Source organism: Papaver somniferum, chromosome 6 (assembly GCF_003573695.1).
Source record: "Papaver somniferum cultivar HN1 chromosome 6, ASM357369v1, whole genome shotgun sequence".
Classification (NCBI taxonomy): Eukaryota; Viridiplantae; Streptophyta; class Magnoliopsida; order Ranunculales; family Papaveraceae; genus Papaver; species Papaver somniferum.
Genome location: NC_039363.1, coordinates 176,231,354 through 176,251,884, shown reverse-complemented (window position 1 = coordinate 176,251,884; position 20,531 = coordinate 176,231,354). Strand labels below are relative to the sequence as shown.

General features: G+C 35.8%; 2 protein-coding genes across 29 annotated transcripts; both read left to right on the top strand.

The window, feature by feature from the left end:
• The first annotated feature begins 2,273 nt into the window (after positions 1 to 2,273).
• LOC113291876 lies at positions 2,274 to 4,549 on the top strand. Its single transcript, XM_026541359.1, has 2 exons — positions 2,274 to 2,520; positions 4,215 to 4,549. Exons 1-2 carry the CDS (start codon positions 2,274 to 2,276, stop codon positions 4,547 to 4,549), a joined length of 582 nt encoding a protein of 193 aa, XP_026397144.1.
• An 8,253-nt stretch (positions 4,550 to 12,802) lies between these two features.
• Positions 12,803 to 17,905, top strand: LOC113290210. Of its 28 annotated transcripts, none has more exons than XR_003331491.1 (13): positions 12,803 to 12,976; positions 13,172 to 13,315; positions 13,659 to 13,715; positions 13,812 to 13,934; positions 14,168 to 14,215; positions 14,777 to 14,931; positions 15,047 to 15,140; positions 15,631 to 15,656; positions 15,767 to 15,808; positions 16,018 to 16,078; positions 16,174 to 16,715; positions 16,910 to 17,138; positions 17,651 to 17,905. XR_003331491.1 is itself a non-coding variant. In XM_026539789.1 (4 exons), exons 2-4 carry the CDS (start codon positions 16,651 to 16,653, stop codon positions 17,666 to 17,668), a joined length of 312 nt encoding a protein of 103 aa, XP_026395574.1. In that variant the 5' UTR covers positions 15,985 to 16,078; positions 16,174 to 16,650; the 3' UTR covers positions 17,669 to 17,905. The 28 variants fall into 28 exon arrangements, 1 of the variants encoding a protein (XP_026395574.1); XR_003331490.1 differs by having other exon boundaries at positions 15,985 to 16,078; XR_003331489.1 differs by having other exon boundaries at positions 15,058 to 15,140; positions 15,767 to 16,078.
• The last annotated feature ends 2,626 nt before the right edge of the window (positions 17,906 to 20,531 follow it).

Genomic DNA, 20,531 nt, shown 5'->3' with positions numbered 1-20,531 from the left:
AAATCTTCAGCCTCAGATAAGGGAAAAGATAAGAATGTAGCAGATAATGAAGATAAGGATGAAGAGAGGAAGAAAAAGGAGAAGGAGAAATATTTTCAGGATTTGATAGAGGGGAAGATATATATACAAGGTTATGCTTGGCTACTTGCTGAGTATAAGGATTTGGGTAAGGGCACTACTGACATGTTTACAGATGCTTAAGAAGTAGTTCAGGAGGAATCAAGACCCATAAATCCAACACCAATATTTGCTGCGAAAGCTGTTTTACAAGAAGAGACCATTGTTTCCGGTAAAGTGAAAGACCTAAAGATTGGTGAGGGGAGTTCAAGTACCAAAAGCTCTGAACTGGTTAGTGTTATTATCTATTCTCTTTTTTCTATTATTTTTAGCACTTTAAAGTTTCAAGTTTTTGCAGTTGAATATATTTTCGCATGTTTAGAAGTCCTACGGTTTAGTCTTGATAGTGTTTTGTTCGTTTTTTTGTGGTTATTAAGTATAGAGTTGATCTGTTTTGTATAATGATTATCCTATCTTGGAATGCTCAGGGATGTAACAGCCAAAAGACTTTTGATCATTTGAAGTTCTTAATTGAGAAACATAAACCTCACTTAGTTTTTATCTCTGAGACTAAAATGTCGATGGAGAAAATGGAAATTATTGCTAAGAAGCTTAGTTTCAATGATTATATTATAATCCCATCAATTGGAAAATCGGGTGGCCAAATAGTGGCGTGGTTTAGTAATCTTCAGGTGCAGCTGGTGGAGGTTAAATTAAATATTATTACTATTTCTTTTAGTGTTCGAGGTATTACTTGTTTTACGTCTTGTATGTACGGTGCTTTGAATTCTCAAGGAAAATCATGTCAATGGGAATATATTCAAAGTTTAGGAGATAAAATTAATCATCCCTGGATGGTAGTAGGGGATATGAACTTTATTCTAGACAAATCGGAAAAGGAAGGGGGAAATGAGGCTAGCTCAAGTGAAGTGTCAGTCATACAAAATGTAATACCGCAACTAGGTTTTATTGATTTAAGGTTTACGGGTGACCCTTTCACTTGGTCTAATCAAAGGGAAGGATTACAAAATATTCGAGAAAGGATATATAGAAGCCTAGTAAATGTTAAATGGTTTGAATGCTTCCCTGAAGCTTTGATCCATCACTTAGCGAGAATTGCTTCAGATCACAATCCTTTGCTTATTATTTTTGATCCAGTTAAAGTTAGACAGACTAGACCCTATAAGTTCTTTAGAGGATGGATGGAGCATAAAGATTACAGGATGTTTATTGAAAATGCCTGGGAAGAAGAGAGATTGAATGGTAGTGATGATTTTCATCTGATGTTGAAAGAACTATCAATTGATTTAAAGAGTTGGAACAAAAATATTTTCAGAAACATTTTCAAAAACAAAGAAAGGATCTTAGGAGAAATTGACAGGGAAAATAAAAAACCAGCTTAGTTGGTGTCTAGAAAAGTTTTAAAGAAATTGGAGGGAGAGTTAGAAACCTGGAATAAGATTGAAAATATATATTGGTTGGAAAACAGTAGAAATAAGTTTTTTAAGGAGCATGATAGGTGTACTAAGTATTTTCATGTTGTTGCTTCCAATCGGAAACGTCATAATACTATTTATACATTAAGGGATAGTTCAGGGCTTTGGTTGGAGGAAAAGGAGCAACTTGATTTACTTCTAAAAAACCACTTTTTGAGAATTAGTTCAACTGAAGGAAATAATATAGATCCGGTGTTTGATCATATTAGCCCTAAAGTGATTACGGATTCTGAAAATGCGGAGTTGGTTAGAATACCAGATAAGGATGAAATAAAACAGGTGTTGTTTTCTATGAATCCTTGAGGGTCTCCAGGTCCAGATGGATACCCGCCAGGGTTTTTCCAATCTCACTGGAATTTAGTTGAACAAGAAGTGGTAAACTTAGTTACAAACTTTTTTACTACAGGAAAGTTACCGGATTCTATAAATGATAATTATATTTTTTTAATTCCAAAAATTGAGAATCCAATAACACCTGTAGATTTCAGACCTATAAGTATGAGTAATGCTCTGTATAAAGTAATCTCAAAGCTTCTGGCGACCAGGTTGAAGCCTTTGTTAAACAAAATGATTGCTCCCAACCAGTCAACTTTTATCCCAAAGAGACATATAGTGGATAACATAGTAATAGCGCATGAAATGCTTCATACTATGCATACCAGTAATCCAAAAAACGTTTTTTTATCTTTAAAGTTAGATTTATCAAAAGCGTTGGATAAAATGGAATGGAATTACATAATCCGTATTTTCAAGAATTTTGGATTTTCTGATAAATGGTGTGAGCTCATTTTTGAATGTATTTCAGCTGTCAAATCTACAGTACTGTTAAATGGGATACCAGGAGTTCCTTTTAACCCTACTAGGGGACTTCGACAAGGAGACTCATTGTCTCCATATCTGTTTATAACAGCTTTGGAAGGGTTATCCAGGTTGTTTTATCAAGATGAACAAAATAAAACTTTCTCAGGTATGCAGATTAATAAAAGGTGCCCAGTAATATCGCATCTTCTATTTGCCGACGATTTTTTTATTTTCTGTAAGGCGGATATTGCATAGGTTAGACAGCTAATGGGTATTTTGGATACTTTTAGTTCCACTTCTGGGTAATACATAAATTACCACAAATCGGGAGTCTTCTTTAGTAAAAAGGTACACAATAAGCACATGAAGATCTTAGCAAGGATTTTGAGGGTTCAAAGAATATCAAAGGATGAAAAATATTTGGGCACCCCATTATTTTTTAATAGGCAAAGAGCGTTAAACTTTGAACCTCTGTTAGAGAAGGCATACAAAACTTTGCATGGCTGGAAAGCAAAGTTGTTATCTCAAGCTGGAAGTACAGTGTTGATTAAATCAACAATATCTGCTTATTCATGCTATCAAATGCAGTGTTTCGAATTCCTTGTAGCGGTGCTCGATAAGTTTGATAGAATCCAAAGGGATTTTTGGTGGAATAAAAAAAATCCAAAGAAGGCATACTATCTTAAGGCATGGAGCACAGTTTGTACGCCTAGATATTGTGGAGGTTTAGGGATACGTAGCCCGCATAAGGTGAATATATCTCTGTTAAGTAAATTGGCTTGGAGATTACTGAATAACCCGAATGATCTTTGGGTTAGACTTCCCAAGGGGAAATACTTTCCAAGGGATCATACTTTTCACAAGTATACTTTTTACAATGCTTCCTGAATTTGGACAAGCATTAGGAAAGGTTTAGAAGTAATAAAAGAAAATAGTATATGGGAGATAGGTAATGGTACAAACGTTAAAATAGCTAAGGATAATTGGATTCCAAAAACAGGTATCTTAAATAACTGGCAGCATGAGGATTTAGTGTATGTTTCCGATTTGATTGATGAGCATGGTCAGTGGAATAGGGTGTTAATAGATTATGTTTTCCCCCACCCAGTCTGTGGCTACTAAAGTTAAGGAGGTTTATTAAATACACAAAACCAGGATAGATTGGGATGGCTAGGGATAAAAATGGTGAATTCTCGACGAAATCAGCTTATAAAATTGTTTCTCGAGAAGATCATTTTAACAGTGACAAATTCTGGAACAAAATTTGGCATATGAAAATTATCCCTAGCATATCTCTATTTACTTGGAAGATGGCAGCAGATGTACTGCCATTGAGAGCTAAAATGAATGCAGTTCTCAAACATACCCAGCCGTTTTGTTTATTATGCAAGGAAAACATTATGGAGTCCTATGCTCATTTATTCATCTCTTGTAGTTTTACAAGAGATGTTTGGTTTGGCCTTGGTCTGCAAATTCCAAGATATGATGGGAATTTCTTAAGTTGGGTAAAGTCTTGGTTTTCTTCAGATTTATGGGAATGGAAAGAAACTTTAAGTATCATCTGTTGGAAAATTTGGAGTCACAGGAATGATGTGAATTACAAAAGCACCAAACCTAATCCTTTAGATTGTATTAGGGAAATACAAAGATTTCTGCAAGAGAGTAATGCTTATACTGGAATGCCAAAATCCAATAAATCTAAAGGAAGATCCAAACTTCTGCAGTTCAGGGAGGATGCTGATATGTTTAAAAACAATATTTTCTTTGTTGATGCTTCTTACAATGAACATGATGCTTCATATGGAATTGGGATTGTGTACTAGGTTAACAACAAAGTTGCTGACATTAATTTCTTTTCAGGAACAACAACAGGACCAACAGCAGCAGAAGCATTAGCGCTGCAACAAACAGTAAGATGTGCAAAAGAGCTGAAGATATCTAATATCAAGATCAAAGCAGATTATATGGACGTCGTTAAGTTTTTGAACAACAGGGCATCAACTTGCGATTGGAGAGCTAAAGCTATTCTAAAAGATGTCCAAGTTTTGTTGTGTAATTACGAAAATGTGGATATTAGTTATGTATATAGGAAGTATAACGGGGAAGCGGATCAACTAGCTAGGTGGAGTCGAAAAAAACAAAAGACATATATAACAGATGACTCAAATATTTTGGCTTTAAAAAACAAATCTTGAATGGTATTGTAAATCGGCATAATATTTTGTTGTACAATTTTTAGTTTGTTTAATAAACCTTCTCCTTATTAAAAAAAATATGAAATATGAATAAAAAAAAGTTGTAATTGCCAGAAAAACCAGGGATTAAAAATCAAGGATTCTAAATATTGAGTGCTTGTACAAAAAGTAGGAAATCATTGATTCTATATGGATCGTGGTTCCAAACCACACTAAAATCGTTCCTCTCGTAGAGAGTGGGACTCACCCTTCTAAAAACTGGCAAAGGGCCCTTTATGGGTGCATTGGATCTCACTCGTTTTGAGAGGGACGGTTTTGATATGGTATGGAACCAACTCAGTTGAGAATTTTTAGAGAGAAATATAAATTAAAGCCAACTATGAAAAAATTAGGGATGACAAAAATTAGGAACATAATGAGGAAGGATCCCCTCACACTTTTATTATCACACTATCTCACACGTTGGGCGTCATTTTTGCGAATAAAAATCAAACTGTAACGAATTTGAAGCTAATATTTTGGGGATATGTTCCTCTTACTAAGTTCTACATTCCTACCAAAAATTAGCACATTTCGAAATATAAAATGACGCCCAACGTGTGAGATAGTGTGATAATAAAAGTGTGAGGGGATATAACGATAGACATGATTTTAAAGATGAAAGCAATCTATTAAAACTGTTGAAAACTTAAGTACTTCAAATAATGAGCCAAAATAAAAGATCTGTAGTTGCAGGAAATCCTACAACACACCCCTTGTATTATCATGACTATGATTTCTAGATCTAAACTTATTTGATATGAAAATAAAGATAAAGATAATGAAAATAGAAAATAAGATGTAGGATTAGAATCTCGCAACAACGACATGCTTGCGAAATTATTAACAACACATCGCGAAGACATCGCAGTATGATTTCAGAAATGACATAACAGATGACATCAACTTAAACATGAGAAAAGTGTGATGATCTTGCGAAAATTATGAATGTTGTGAATGTTACATTTGTAAGCTTGCGAAAATACCGCAAGACAGATCCGAAATTAGGGGAAATGTTAGTTGTACATTAGCTGTCATCCACTATGTAAACACCTATATAAAGAGAAAGGCAAGAGAGAGAAAGGGGAGATAATGAAAAAGAGAGACACACTTTAGGAGAGGATACATTCTGTAGAGAGAGAAATTAGAATTGGTTGTATTATTGTTATCTCCTTCTTCTTCTTCCTTCAAGAACCTAGAGCTCCAAATACTCATTAATGGAGTTTCCATGTAATCAAGATGTAATTACAAATAATCATAGTGAAGATCCCTAACCCCGTGGATGTAGATCATATTGATCGAACCACGTAAATCTTGTGTCTTATTTTCTACTTTCATTATCTTTATCTTTATTTTCATATCAAATAAGTTTAGATCTAGAAATCATAGTCATGATAATACAAGGGGTGTGTTGTAGGATTTCCTGCAACTACATTTTTGGCGCTAGATACAGGGAACGAGTAAAGGATTTATCCTTCCTGTAACTTGTTGATTCAATAAATTTTCATGAAGATTAGCTATTGTTCATATTTTTCTAGATCTACAAAATTTAGGTTCAAAAATGGAAATTTTATGGAAAAAATCACACTTTCAGGGAGTAAACATCATCAACAATTCAAAGACATGAAAAGAGTGAGAGAAAAAATTAGTTGTTGTGGTGAAATTTAAGGAGAAAATGGAAGTTTCAGTGGAATATTTTCATGTTCAAGAGAAGAAGGCAAATGTGAAAGAAGTTAAGGAAGGACGAAGAAAAGATAAGAGGCAGATGCTGCAATTTCTATCACAAACAGAAATTCGCACAGATGGTTTGAGCTGGAGCGAGTAAGCGATAGGTCACGGGTTCGAATTTCGCAGAGACACATATTTTTCATTTTCTTCTCATTTGCATGGGATAATAAAATAATAAGAGAAAAACATTGTGCGTTTATTTCGCAAAAAGATTCTTAAACAGTTGGTCAAGAGAACAAAATGTACGTTCGTGGTCGCAAGTTCGAACTTCCCTGCGAGCATAGTTTTCTTCTTTTTACAGATAGCGAAAAAATGAATAATTTCGCAATATTGTTTCATTAGTTCGCAAACAAGAGGTAGTGGTAGGGTTTTTAAGAAAGCCTACAACTACACCTGCAAGTATACAGGGTCGAATGTAGCTAGTGATGGGAAGAAAGGGAAAGTCCTCAGGGACTCGGGGGTGCAATAGTTGAAGCTTTATGTTTTCCTAAGCTAGTTCTCTAAGTGCAAGGCAGTGAAGTAGAATAAAAACAATGAAGCAAAGGTAACAGAGGCAGTTAACAGGAAACAAAAATCAAATAAACCAAGGCTGTTAGCCAAGGGCAGGGAGGAGAAGAAGTAACAAAGCAAAGCTAAGGCATTCATCTAGAGTGGGAAGAGAACCAGCTTGCTCACAGTCACTAGTGAGCACTAGTTTCTCCCCACTGCTCAATCAACTCAATGCACTGAGATTTCTAGCCTAACATTCCACTGAACATGTATCACATAACAGGTACATTAACACTAAACAGAATTAACACTAACAGGATTATGCACTAGGAGAATTGAAGAAACTAAACATCACAGCATAAAACTAAAATTGACTTCACACACATTAACAGAAATGAAATTGACCTGAAATTGAAAATTGAACTGAAATTGAACATTAACAGAACTAAGTTCTGGACACTGGCTAGTCCAGCATAAGTTTTTACATCACACCCACAGTCCCAATTTATAGTTTACAAGAGAAGTCCCCAAAAGCCCCAAAACAGTGTAATTAGGGTTTGGTGAAACTCACCTAATTCGTTGGAATTGATCGCATGCATGCTAACCCAATCTTCTTCTGACTCTACTGCTGCTTTCTCACGCTCCAATTACTCTACTAACTCCACCTAATTCATCAATTTTTCTTCTAGGTTTTCAGAGAAAGATGAGAAGAGAAATTAGTGAATTAGATAGGTAGAGGGGTAGGGGATTGATGGGAGAAGGATGGGTGTGGTTGGTTTGGGTAGTTGAGGCAGGTGAGGTGGTGGTTGCGAAGGCAGAGCAGGTGGAGAAGATGGTGGTGGTCTGCAACAGGCATGGAGGGGGAGAGGTCGATGGAAGAAGGAGAAGGGGGTGTTTGGTAGGGGTATATGGCTCGGATGTTAGGGTGTTGGTCAGTTGCAGCGAGTGAAGATGTTATGCGATCTGGGCCGTAGGATGTGAAGATGGTAGGTAGATCTGACGGCGATGCGGAGGTAAGCGAGGAGCGACCGTCAGATGAAGTGATACAACAAAACTAACGACACTTGATGGAGTTAGGAACTGTAGTGAAAAGCGGATGTATCAAACTTTGATGCACAACAAGAGGGCGACCGTAGGATGACTCTGAGATCAATCTGACGGCTGAAGACGCAAGCGGGTATGGATTTGGGTTTTAGGCTTTTGGGTATAGAATATGGGTTTGGGAAATGAGTTTGGGCTTGGAAAATCTTGAGCCCACTTCTTCTTTAAGAACAAATCTCTTCTTCAAGCCCATTTCTACCCTCTTTGGTCTTCCGCACATCATTCTTCACGGCTTCCTTGCGTAATTCCTCCTGGCTTTTCACTACTTTTCTGCTCTATTCCGCTCCGCAATTCATCCAGACTTTATTTATTACCTAAAAATGCAAAATTAAGTAAGAAAAATATTTATTCTTGAAAACAATGAAAATACAGAATATGGGATAAAATGTAGAATTACTGCGCAAAAGATGAGTTAAATGCCAACAAAAAGGGATAAAAATATACAATATTTGGCACTCATCAGGTAGCACAGTTGTTCAAGCTTCGCTAGAGTGAGTTGTAAGACTCGAGTTCGAATCCCTCATCAAGCTTAATTTTTCGCACATTTTTGAAATCCTAAAGGCGAAGAAATGGAATAAAGTACAGCATTGTGTGTTTCTTTCGCAAGCAACAAGTAGCGCAGATGGTTAGAGAAGGAGTATGCAAACTAGAGGACATGGGTTCGATTCTCCCTGCGACCAAATAATTTTTGCTTCGCAAATATTCATTTCGCAGAGTTAATATTTGATTTCTTCGCACAGTCTTTGATTATTCCGCAAGAGAGGGTTAACACAGTTGGTCAGGAGGCATGAATGCAAGCAGCAGGTCGCAGAATCAATTCTTGCTTCTGGCATGTTTATTTTTATTATGCGAAATTTATACAGAATTGCCTCTTACACAGTTGGAATTTGATTACTTCGCAAGAACTTTGATTATTTCGCAAAAGAGGCTTAGCACAGTTGGTATGGTGCGAGAAAATCCAAGAAGCAGATCAAGGGTTCAAGTCTCACTTCTCACACTTCTTTTTGCTGCGCGAAATTCATACATTTCAAGGCATTTATTCACTTCTTTGACAACAACAGCAACTCACATGAAAGATAAGTACCACTTCCTTGAACATTTTACTTTATACTAAGAACGAATAAAAATATTTTTTATTTGATTTACAAAAAAGCGATTCAATCACACGATTACAAAGATTTCAAGATTTCAAAGATTAAAAAGATTACTATGATTTCAAGATTACAAAGACTTCAAAATTACAAAGATTGCGAAATTTCAAAATTACAGAAAACTGAGAAAATTTAATTTATTAGTTTCTCTAGAATATTTCTTTTACAGAGAATAAAAATATTTTTTATTTGATTTACAAAATGCGAAACAATCGCAGAATTACAAAGATTTCACAATTACAAAGATTTCAGAATTATAATGTATTAGAACTTTTCTTGAATATTTACTTTGCTTCAAATGATATGATATTATGAGAATGAAAGAATGAATGAAAGAATAAAAGAACAAATAAACGCGAAAAGACAATCTAAGATCCATAAAAATCTAAGATTAGAATGGGGCAAACCTTTATGGCGTACACCCTAGTTCGCGAATAAAATTTTGCAAGAGGCAAATGTAAGACCTAAAGTACGTCATAGAAGGGGGTACTTGTAGCATGACTCAGGGAAAAGGTTACACCTCCCCTGGAACCTGAGTCATGGAGATTTGGGGTCAATAAAGCCCATCCGGGAGAGGCATCTTGGATTCTCAGCCTAAGCATATGACTTAGGTTGGGCGACTAAGGTAATAAGGACTCTCCCAAGGAGTGGAGAATCTGATCAAGGCGTCGTGGTACACGATTGAGTCAAGAGTGCCAGGGGCGTTTGAAGCGTCCTTGCCATTCTTGACAAGTCTTGTCTTATACTGCACTCGGCCCGAAGAAAACCCCACTTAGGGTGCAGTCTCGTAACCATAAGCCCTATAGGTAAAAGGGATAAGAGGCTGCGAAAACAAATGGTTGTTGTTAAGACCGGATGGGAGGAGCTAACCTTGTATGGTAGAAGTACGCCTCCTTGAAGGGGCAACCAGGGGGGAGATAAGGGCGGCACCCTCCATTAGGGAGCTGATAAGTGTCTTAAGACGCAAATGTCATGAGGCTTTTTACTCGCAAGGGTATTAAGGCTTGTCATATTTGTGCAACAATCCTGAAGAGGCAATAATACTAGAGAAAAAGATAATACGAGATCAATGGGTCATTACATGAAAGTGTGAAGACGTCCTGCGATTTCGTCGCAAGACGACAATGTCATGGGGCTTTATTTTCGTAAGAATATTTAGGCCTGTCATATTGTCGCAACAATCCTGAAGAGGAAATAATACAAAAGAAAAAGTTAAGGAAATATCAATGGGTTTCTGCATGAAAGTGCAAAGACGTCCTGCGATTTTGTCGCAATGACAAGAGGTGGCAAAATAAGACCTTTAACTAGGAAGGCAAAATAAGACCACATAAGAAGATGAGTAAGCAAATAAGCTTGCGAAAATGATTATATGTAAGCAAATAAGCTTGCGAATATGTATATGGAAATGAAACTGAGGCAGTGAAAATGCCGCAGACTTGATATTATGATCATACTGTTATGAGATACTAATAGTGCAGGAAAGAGGAAAGATGAAACGCAAGTAAGAACTTGTGATGAACAATAACTACACGAAGAGGAATGCATACGCTAAAGAAAAAGCTAGAGAAATGGAGAATGGAGGCAATTTAAAGCTACATCAATTTTAGATGGCAAAATGAGCTAAGTAACATAAACATTGAATATACATTGCAATAGATAAGCATTCTCATCATACAAGCATCACACTCGCATCATCAAAGCATCGCATAAGCATTTCATGGCATAAGCATCGCATACACATTTCATAACATAATCATTACATAAGAATTAGATTCGCATAAGTATTTTACAAAACTTTACGGAATAATATCACAGAACTATTTAGAATTTCGCAGAACTATTCATAATTTCGCAGAACTATTCAGAATTTCGCAGAACTATTCAGAATTTCGCACAACTATTGAGAATTTCGCAGAACTATTCAGAACTTCGCAGAACTATTCAGAATTTCACAGAATTATTCGGAATTTCGCAGAACTATTCAGAATTTCGCGGGAGTATTCAGAATTTCGCAGGAGTATTCAAAATTTCGCAGGATTATTCAGAATTTTGCAGGAGTATTCAGAATTTCGCAGGGTTATTCAGAATTTCTCAGAGTGTGTCCGAATTTTACAGAATATGATTATTTCGCAGAATGTGATTATTCCGAACGATATGATTATTTCGCTCAATTATTTTGCACAATTATAAGCAACTTGAAGAGATTATACTATCGCATGAGCACAAACACATGAGATAGAGGCAAGATGAGAATGAAGAAACAATTCGCACATTCAACATTTTCTCAAAGATTCTACCCTCATAGATAAAGAACAGAGGCAACTATGGATTACCAAGAAAACATTTTATGTTCTTTATCTTCTCGGCAAGAATCACCAAAAATGGAATAATAATTTCGCATGAATAGAGGCAATACTTATTATTCTCATTCAAGGACGGATACTTTTTATATTTCGAGAATTGAATATTTCTTATACTTCATCAAGGATACTTCATGCTTCTTATACTTCTTCAAGGATACTTCATACTTCAAAAGATGATACTTCTTATTTACTTCGCAACATTCCGGAACTTCACAAAAGAATAGAGGCAAGTACGTACTTTTCAAGTCCAGTATTCTTTCGCTCGTTCCTCCATCAACAAAGATCAAAGACTACTCCAACAACACGTATCTCGCTCCAACAATTACAACAACGGATTTTTTTCCTAAAGATCGCTCTTCAATCAATATTCAAGAAAAAAGAGGCAAGATGTAGGATCAGAATCTCACAACAATGACATGCTTGCGAAATTATTAACAACACATCGCGAAGACATCGCAGTATGATTTCAGAAATGACATAACAGATGACATCAACTTAAACATGAGAAAAGTGTGATGATCTTGCGAAAATTAGGAATGTTGCGAATGTTACATTTGTAAGCTTGCGAAAATACCGCAAGCCAGATCCGAAATTAGGGGAAATGTTAGATGTACGTTAGCTGTCATCCACTATGTAAACACCTATATAAAGAGAAAGGCAAGAGAGAGAAAGGGGAGATAATGAGAAAGAGAGACACACTTTAGGAGAGGATACATTTTGTAGAGAGAGAAAGTAGAATTGGTTGTATTATTGTTATCTCCTTCTTCTTCCTCCTTCAAGAACCTAGAGCTCCAAATACTCATTAATGGAGTCTCCATGTAATCAAGATGTAATTACAAATAATCATAGTGAAGATCCCTAACCCCGTGGATGTAGATCATATTGATCGAACCACGTAAATCTTGTGTCTTATTTTATATTTTCATTATCTTTATCTTTATTTTCATATCAAATAAGTTTTAATCTAGAAATCATAGTCATGATAATACAAGGGGTGTGTTGTAGGATTTCCTGCAACTACAAGATCTTCTCCTTTCACTTCACCAGCTCAATCCCACGTAAACCCTAGAAATAAAGTTGACAAAAAAACCAAATTATATTCTATAAAGTACCTTTTCTAGTGTGATGAGTAATTTGCAGCTGCCGAAGTAGTAGAACAATTTTCCTAGTGTCAAACTATTGTGTGTACAAAATCCACCTCAAAATCTAACTCCTTTAAAATCTTAAACTCCTTAGGCTCCACGTTAAACGGTGACCGTCACCCTCTCACAGAATTGCTCCGTTTCACTTTTCCTTAAAGGAGAGAAAAAAATGGTTTTTCTTCGCAAAATAAAGAATTCACAAAATAAAAGAAATTTCTTTATTTATCCCGAAAAAAGAAAATGAAAAAAAATCGAGAGAAAGGAAAAACTAAAAAAATTCTTCTTCAGTCTTCTTCCTTCTTCTCCTCTATTCTCCCCTATCCATCACAAAAGAAAAAAAATCTCTCCATCGCGTCTCTTTTCTTCTCCGTTCCTTATTTTTCAAGTTCTTTTCAAGAAGGAAGACTACTGCAGGTAATTTTTCTGATTACAGTCTAGGGTTTTTGTAATAATCACTCTAATTGTGTGATTATGTCATTTTCACTTCCACCTCTCCCCCTCTGTTTTGATTCTCCGTTCTCCCATGATTTTCTGTTGATTTTATTTCTTCTCTTTTTTACCTTGAAATCATATTAGAAGGTTTGATTTAGATGTGTTTTGATTTTGTAGGTGAAGGCTTATCAGTTCTAACGTGATTTAGAGGAAGCGCCTTCTCAGTTAACAGGGGAAGCTAAACAAAAAACAAAAATCGATCTGATTCATTTCCAGCCCTAAAATTCCTTCCCCAATCTTCATCAGCAAGTTTTGATCAAGGTAATAAAAAAAGAATCTCTTCCTTCAATTTCTGATTTCAAATCGATCGACAACAACAGGTAGAAAAAATCAAGGGTTTTGGTTTTCTCCCATTAGTGATGCTTCTCTTGCTGTAATTACGGTACGATTGAATCTATGATTGTTGTTATTTTTTTGCTTTTTGATGTATTATCCGGGAGAAATAATGAATTAAATTACTTTGCTTCAATTTTTTTATACCTGTTGTAGTTATTTTCAAGTAGGATTCTGCTGGTGTTTTAATTGCTTGATTAAGTAGGATCGGTGTTTAGTGATTCGCGTCACCCATACCAGTTTCTTTGATTTATTTTTGTTTTGATTTTAGAGGTGATGGGAGACTGAAGAATGGGTGTTCTGATTTGATTTTTCGTAGAACCATGAGGTAATTAATTCTGTCGTAGAACCATGAGTTTTACATAGACTCCATTTGTTTGTCACTGATACTAAATCTAGAGTTTGTTGTTTTTTGATTTTTTAGGTCCTAAGGAGCAAGGAGTGCAAATCATTTCATCTCATGACCAAGGATTCAAAAGCACCAACGGGCTCGATGCTTAAAACTAAGGTGTAGAATATTCGGTTGGTAATACGCTGGAGATTGATGGTAAGAATCCCAGATGAATCAATTTAACTTATTGTTCCAGTAAGTAAGTGCATGGGTATATTAGATTTGTCCCCTGCAAGCTGGCTGCTAAACAATTGGAATTAATGGTACTTTCAGAACTGAAATGATGATGTGAAATCAAACAGTTGCAGTTCTTTATAGTTTGAACAACGTTATCTGTTTGCATAATTATATATGTATGCACTTTAATTCTACTTCTAATTCTTATGTAGAAAAGGTCGTCTACCTGCAAACTGAAGGGGTTCTCTTCAATATCGGTGGTACGTTGAAAATCTCTTGCTTCATTATTTTATTTTTTTTGTAATTTCTATTGAATTTACTGTCCATAGGACCCTTATTGTGAACATTCTAGATTGTAATTGTGCGTGTTGTGTGCCTTTGATGTGAACCCTTTGGTCAGTTTATCCTGTATAGCTTCTTTCCTAATACCTTTCCTTTACACTTCTCCTGCAAAGGTTTTGTTCTAATTTTTGATTTTCTCATGTTGAATGCCATGTTTGTGTCATGTGAACCTATGATTGATTAGATATGCTATCTCCTTTTGCTTTTAAAGTACCCCTTTGCGCTATAGTTTCCGAATATATATTGCGGTAATTAATTAACGGTTGATATAAGTTACGGCTGATTTTTGTAAATCAAGAGCGATTTGATTTTGAAAGTTAGGGTTGATAATGGTAATGCTTTTGTTCTTTCTATTTCACATATGTTTAGTTTCTTTTGTCAGTTGGTTGATCAATATTATAAATTTGGCTTAATTATAGTTATTAGCTCTAAATCCATGACAATGTATGTGAAACTGGGGTTCCATTATCTGATTTCAGTCTGTCTATTTCATACACACCAAATGGGTTCAATGTTGAGGGGATGAAGATGGCAGTTAACAACCACAAATCTGGGGCTATTCTGGTTGTTCTTGGTTCGTTGTTGTGCTTAAACGTTTGTGAAGATTTGGAGCTTCTGTTGCAACGAAAAGAAGGTAAACACTAAAGCAATTAAATTTTGCAAGATCTTTTTAACTATTTTTTCTGTTAGCATTCCTTGCTGATAATCATATTTAAAAAAACTAATATAACGTGATTCTGAATTTTCAGTACGGTTGCAGGGACATCTAATCGTGGGTACAATACATGGAATGAGTCTCCTGTGATTTAGGATGCAAAGCGGTGTCTCTTCATCACCAGCCAGGTAAGTATTTTTTTTGAATTGTTGTGCTATTGTTGATCATAAGTATTTTGAATTGTTGTGAGAGATTGAAACTAATGTCGGGTAAGCTTTTATACTTCTTAATTCGAGTTTTTATTCTACTGGAGACTTTATCTTTTGCAGGGTATGAAAATGAAAAACAAATAAAAAAAAGCATATGGGTGGTGGGAATGACCAGCAAGGTGATATTTGCTGGTCCCACAAAACATAAAACCAAAAAAACACATACCAAACCCTAAGAAAAAAGAAAAAACATAACTCTTCGTTTCCTCAACTCTGTCTTTTGATTTCGAAAAAATTCCTCGTCTCCTTCACTGAATCTTTAACCTTAGGTAAATCTTTTGATTTCAACAACCTAGCCCTAATCTTTAACCTTGCGTCAATCTCAAGTAGTTGTTTCGAGGAGGATTTGGTTCTATTTCGAATCAGCAGGTAAATTGAATTCAATACTGATCTCTTTCGATCTCAACAGGTACACAAACGATAACTCTTAACCAGGTATGAATTTGATTTTTTTTCCTATCCTCTTTGCTTTGATCTTGATATTGTATCTCAAGATTTTGATGATTTTATTAGGGTTTAATCTCAGGATTTCTATTGTAATCTAGGGTTTGGTTTTGGGAAGAGCAACTGAGAATGAGTCTAAATCGGTAAGAATGAGAGTGGGTTAATCGGAGATGGGGGTTTGAGAGTTCTTGGTTGATGATAAGATTTTGGTTGAGATCGATTTGCAACCAGATGAAGAAATCAATCGAGAAAACATATTCCAAGTTCAAATATTTCTCTATTTTTTTCCCTATCAATTTCAATTGAATTTCGATTTCAGAATTACTTATACATTCAATGGGGCAATGGGTAGTTGCAGAGCTGTTGTTGGTGTTGCTACCAGAGAAGTTACAACAATGGGGCAATGGATTCTGGTGTGTGCCATAGGCCCCGACTCTATCCAGATACTATGATCCAATACTTTGAAACTCATTTTTTATTGATTCGATACGTTAAAACTCACTTGCAGGGGTTGTTGTTGGTGCTGGATGGCAAAGTGTCATAGCTCATGTGAACCTAGCCTGTTATTACTTGGTCTTGGTCAGAATTCCTGTTGTTATGATCCTCGGTTACCTTATCAACAAAAGCTAAATCCAGAGATTGTCCAGACTTCAAACAACTAATGATATGCTTCCAATCCAGAGAACAATCCTACAATCCAGAAACCATAAACTTGCCAGAAGCTTAAGGCTTTTCATTATGTACCTCTCCATGTTCTAGTTCTCTATGTTTAATTCATCGTCGTTATCCTTTATTTTTAAAAAAAAATTTTACTGTTGGTAATGGGTTCTTTTACAGATTTTGGAACAATAATTACGTAAACCCTAATTTATGTTCTACAATCACAACAACCCTTTACGTAAACCCTAATTTATGTTCCATATGCAATTGAGATGAACAAAACTGGATCAAGTAGAAATTAATTAGACTTGATCAAGGTTGAAGGATGAACTTTGTGGCGCTATCAAACTTGAAATCTAGATGCATTCTTAGGGATTACATGTATTCAAGGTAAGATGATGGATGAAGAATATTTAGTTGTTTGTTATTTGTTTTGTTATAGTTGTTTTTATTTCGTTTTATTTTGGATTTTTTTGTTTGCGAACCGAACCCTAACCCTTTTGTTTGTGTCTCTTTGATTATCTGAGTCTATAAACAGTACAAAGAAGTGAGGTGCATAGATTAAGCAACTTTTTTTTTATCAGGTACGATGTTTCGCCACACCAAAATGGTGCTTGGCTTATTACAGGGAGAATTTCGCTTATGAGCACTGGGATGATATCCTCGACATCCATAATCAATATTGAGGTGGCTTTATCAATAGGTGATGGACTGAGGCCTGGATCAATTTATGATGCTAATGACATCGCTCAATTTGCTGAGTTTTTGACACAAAAAGAGTTAACACGTCGAGCGTGGGAGAAGGACGTACAGGTAAACTACATTCTGATTTTGCAAGTCAAGTGATCATATGCTTCACGGTTTCTTCATATTTTCCTTTTTGTTCATTATTCATTTCTTTGTCAAAAGCACCCTTATGTACCATAGCATGTCTATGGAAAATGTTTGGTTAAGCCAAGTATTATTGTTTATGTGCTCATACACAAGATCCCTGAAAACATGGACAACAAGTCTACAAGGCAGAAAATATAGGTTTTGTGCTTATATACTGTCTAAAGCATCTCTTCAATAGTTTTTCTTCTTTACTCTATCTTATTTGCTTAGACTACATTCAATTTGTACATAATGAATTTGTTTGAATAGTCTTTATTTTGTTTGCAACTTTTAATAGAAACCTAAACAGTTAATGTGGCATTCTTTACTGCAAGGTTCTGGAAATCCTAAAAGGAATTCTGATAGACACATTTATGTGTCTAATATGTCTCAATTGTATGTATTATTAGTACTCGATTTTCTATTTATTTTGTTATTTTATGTCTTTGTAGGTATTTTTAGAGAAATAAGCTCTTGCGGCAAAATTGGCTCGAAAAGTGGTGTTTTACACCCCAGGATAAAGTACTAAAGGCACCCAGGAAACACCCCGGAGGAGTGTTAAAAGCGCCCCAAAAATGTGCTGGAGAAACCCCAGAAAAATTACTATTCACGCCCAAAAAAATTACTATTTGCACCCCATAAGGCAAGTGCTAAAGGGACACCCGTAGAGGATTAGGGGGAGGGCATCTTCTTCCCAAAAATTCAAAAATGAATTTTGGCGGGAAAACGGTTCTCATCTACTGTGTGATTTTTCGATCAAAGTTTGAAGGAGTTCTGGGTAGACTAAAGGGCCGAAACTTTATGGGTAGTTGTGATATGTGCTAACAAAGCTATTATGGGTGTTTGTTTCGATCGAATTTGGCTAGATAACTTGGTTTTAATCCAAACAGGGAGTTAGAGGAAAAACATGAGCTTGCACGGGTTGTGAGGAATTTAAACGTGTACTGCACGTGTTTGGAAGAGTTAATCGATATTATGTAGCGTGAAGAAGGTATAGAGGGAAATAAATACAACTGCATGTGCGTGGAAGATCAAAAAATGGAAACTTTGGCCGTGGAGAATAATATTGATAAATGAAGATTATTTGGGAGATATGGCGTGATTAAATGAGGATTAGGAGTATAAATATATTTATCAAGGTACAAGAGAGGGTTGTCGAGAGTCTGGGGGGCTGAGGAGAGCCAGAGAAGAAGAAATTCGAGTTTTCCCAAACTCGGTTTCTGCTGCTGATGATGATGAACATGAAGAACACGAAGAACGGACCTGCACCAGCAGTCGTTTTTCTACAGCAATAACGACTCACATCTGTGGGTTGACTTATTTGCTACAGCGTTTGCGACACAGCTGCAGCAGTCTTATTTTGTCACTGAGGGTCGTAGTTCTCTGGTTTGTAACAAATATAATTGTTACAAACCCGGTTTTATTGTAATTCTCATATTCTCATCATTTGTAAACCATTTTTGAGCCATTATAAATTATTTTGAGAGCATTTTTACTATGATGAGCTAATTCCCTCGTAACCAAGGAAATGGAGGAATCTATTCACGCAACATAAATGGGTAACTATTTCATTTAATTATATAATTCACCTAATCGCTGCTTTTGCAGAGTTTTAAATTATTTGAATGATTGTCTTAATTATTTGTTATTCAGTTTGATAGGTTATGCTTGGTTTAATCTCTTGATAATCTATGCTTAAGGTTTACAAATAATGTTTGAGAATCTGTATGATTGATAGTGAATTAAAGATAAAAGAGGACTTAAGAATTGAATAGAGTTTTGAAATATTAATCATTGAATTTTGCATAATAGTGGAATCTAGTGTCTTGGTTACCTCTAGCACCCATTGTTAATAATTTTGTATATAATTTTATTAAATCTTTAAATTTAATCTTCACAAGTACGAGAGTTTGAACCTCATTACTACAACCCACAAAAAATCATCAATCATTTTGGCGCCGCCGACACGGATTTGTGCTTAGGTAGAATTTTTAGGTTTTCATTATTTTTTATTATTCCATTTGTTCTTTTTACGTCTCTTTGGTTGTGTCTTTGTATTACAGGTTTGAAGTTGGATACTAAAGACCTTGGAATCAAAGCTTCAAGCTAACAGAGAAGGAAAAAAAAAAAAAAAAAAAAAAAAAAAAAAAAAAAAGAGAGAATTATTTATTTATTTATTTAAGAGACTTTCCATTTTTTTGTAATTATTATTATTATTTTTTTTTCTTTTCTTTGGACTGGACAATCGGGACATTATTTTTTATTCTTTTTTAAACCCTACGGAAGGGTACCCTTAAATACAAACTGTTTGCAGGGAAGGACGACGATTACAATATCGTCTCGGCCCCTCGGGTTCGTACATGACATATGAGTCGTGGCCCGAGTCGACTTCAACGGTTCATCCCCCGTCTGGTACGGGAGGTAAGTCCATCGAAACACTCGCGAATCTCATGTAAGCGAGTTACTGTGTTCCTTAAGGTGATTCATTGATTGAGGACGAATTTGGACTGATTTTAAATTCCTAGTAAAGGGCAAGGCCTGGCCAATACAAGATAAGGGTTAGGATTTCATCACCGTTCCCTTCTTGCCCGCCTTAGGAAAACGAAACCTAACGCGAACCCAAGCTTAAAACTTGACTAGAACGAGACCGATAGGGTAACGAGCTTAATAGGAAACTCGTTCGAAAAATATTGGTTGCTCTTTAAGCACACTTCAAAGTTCATGATGGTTTCTGTGAGTTGAATGCGTGACTGCACCGCCTTCTAATGCGGTGAGGCCTTGGGTATCAAAGCTCTACTAAGCTTCCCTCGCCTCTATTCAACTTACTTTGACTCGGATTGATTCCAGAGGGGTTTTGCTCAAATTGCAACGAATTCCCTTTCGAAAGATAGAAGCTGGTCTAGAAACAATCTAAGTGGAACCATCATGCTTTTTGTTTGCTAGATTTTATAGGTTTGATTTGGTCGAGTCAGCCTTGTTTGTGATTCTGTAAAATTCCCTTGCAATTAAGAATGTCGAGCTGGTATGATAGAAGCCAATATAATGAATATCGACCTGAATTTGAATATGGACATCATCAGTTTTATTACCATGGTGGGAATAGTGGTTGGGAACGCCAAACTTTTCAAGGTTATGGTTCATACCATGGTGAGCCCAATCACTATCCTCACAACCATCAGTCATACGAGAAAAATTCTGCTAATTCCTCTTTACTTGAGTCGACACGTAAGTTAGCTGAGACAGCACATAAGTTCGCTGAAATGAATAACTTAGTTATGGACGAAAATAATGCAATGAGTGAACTTTCTTTACCTGATTTCCTAGATTACGTCA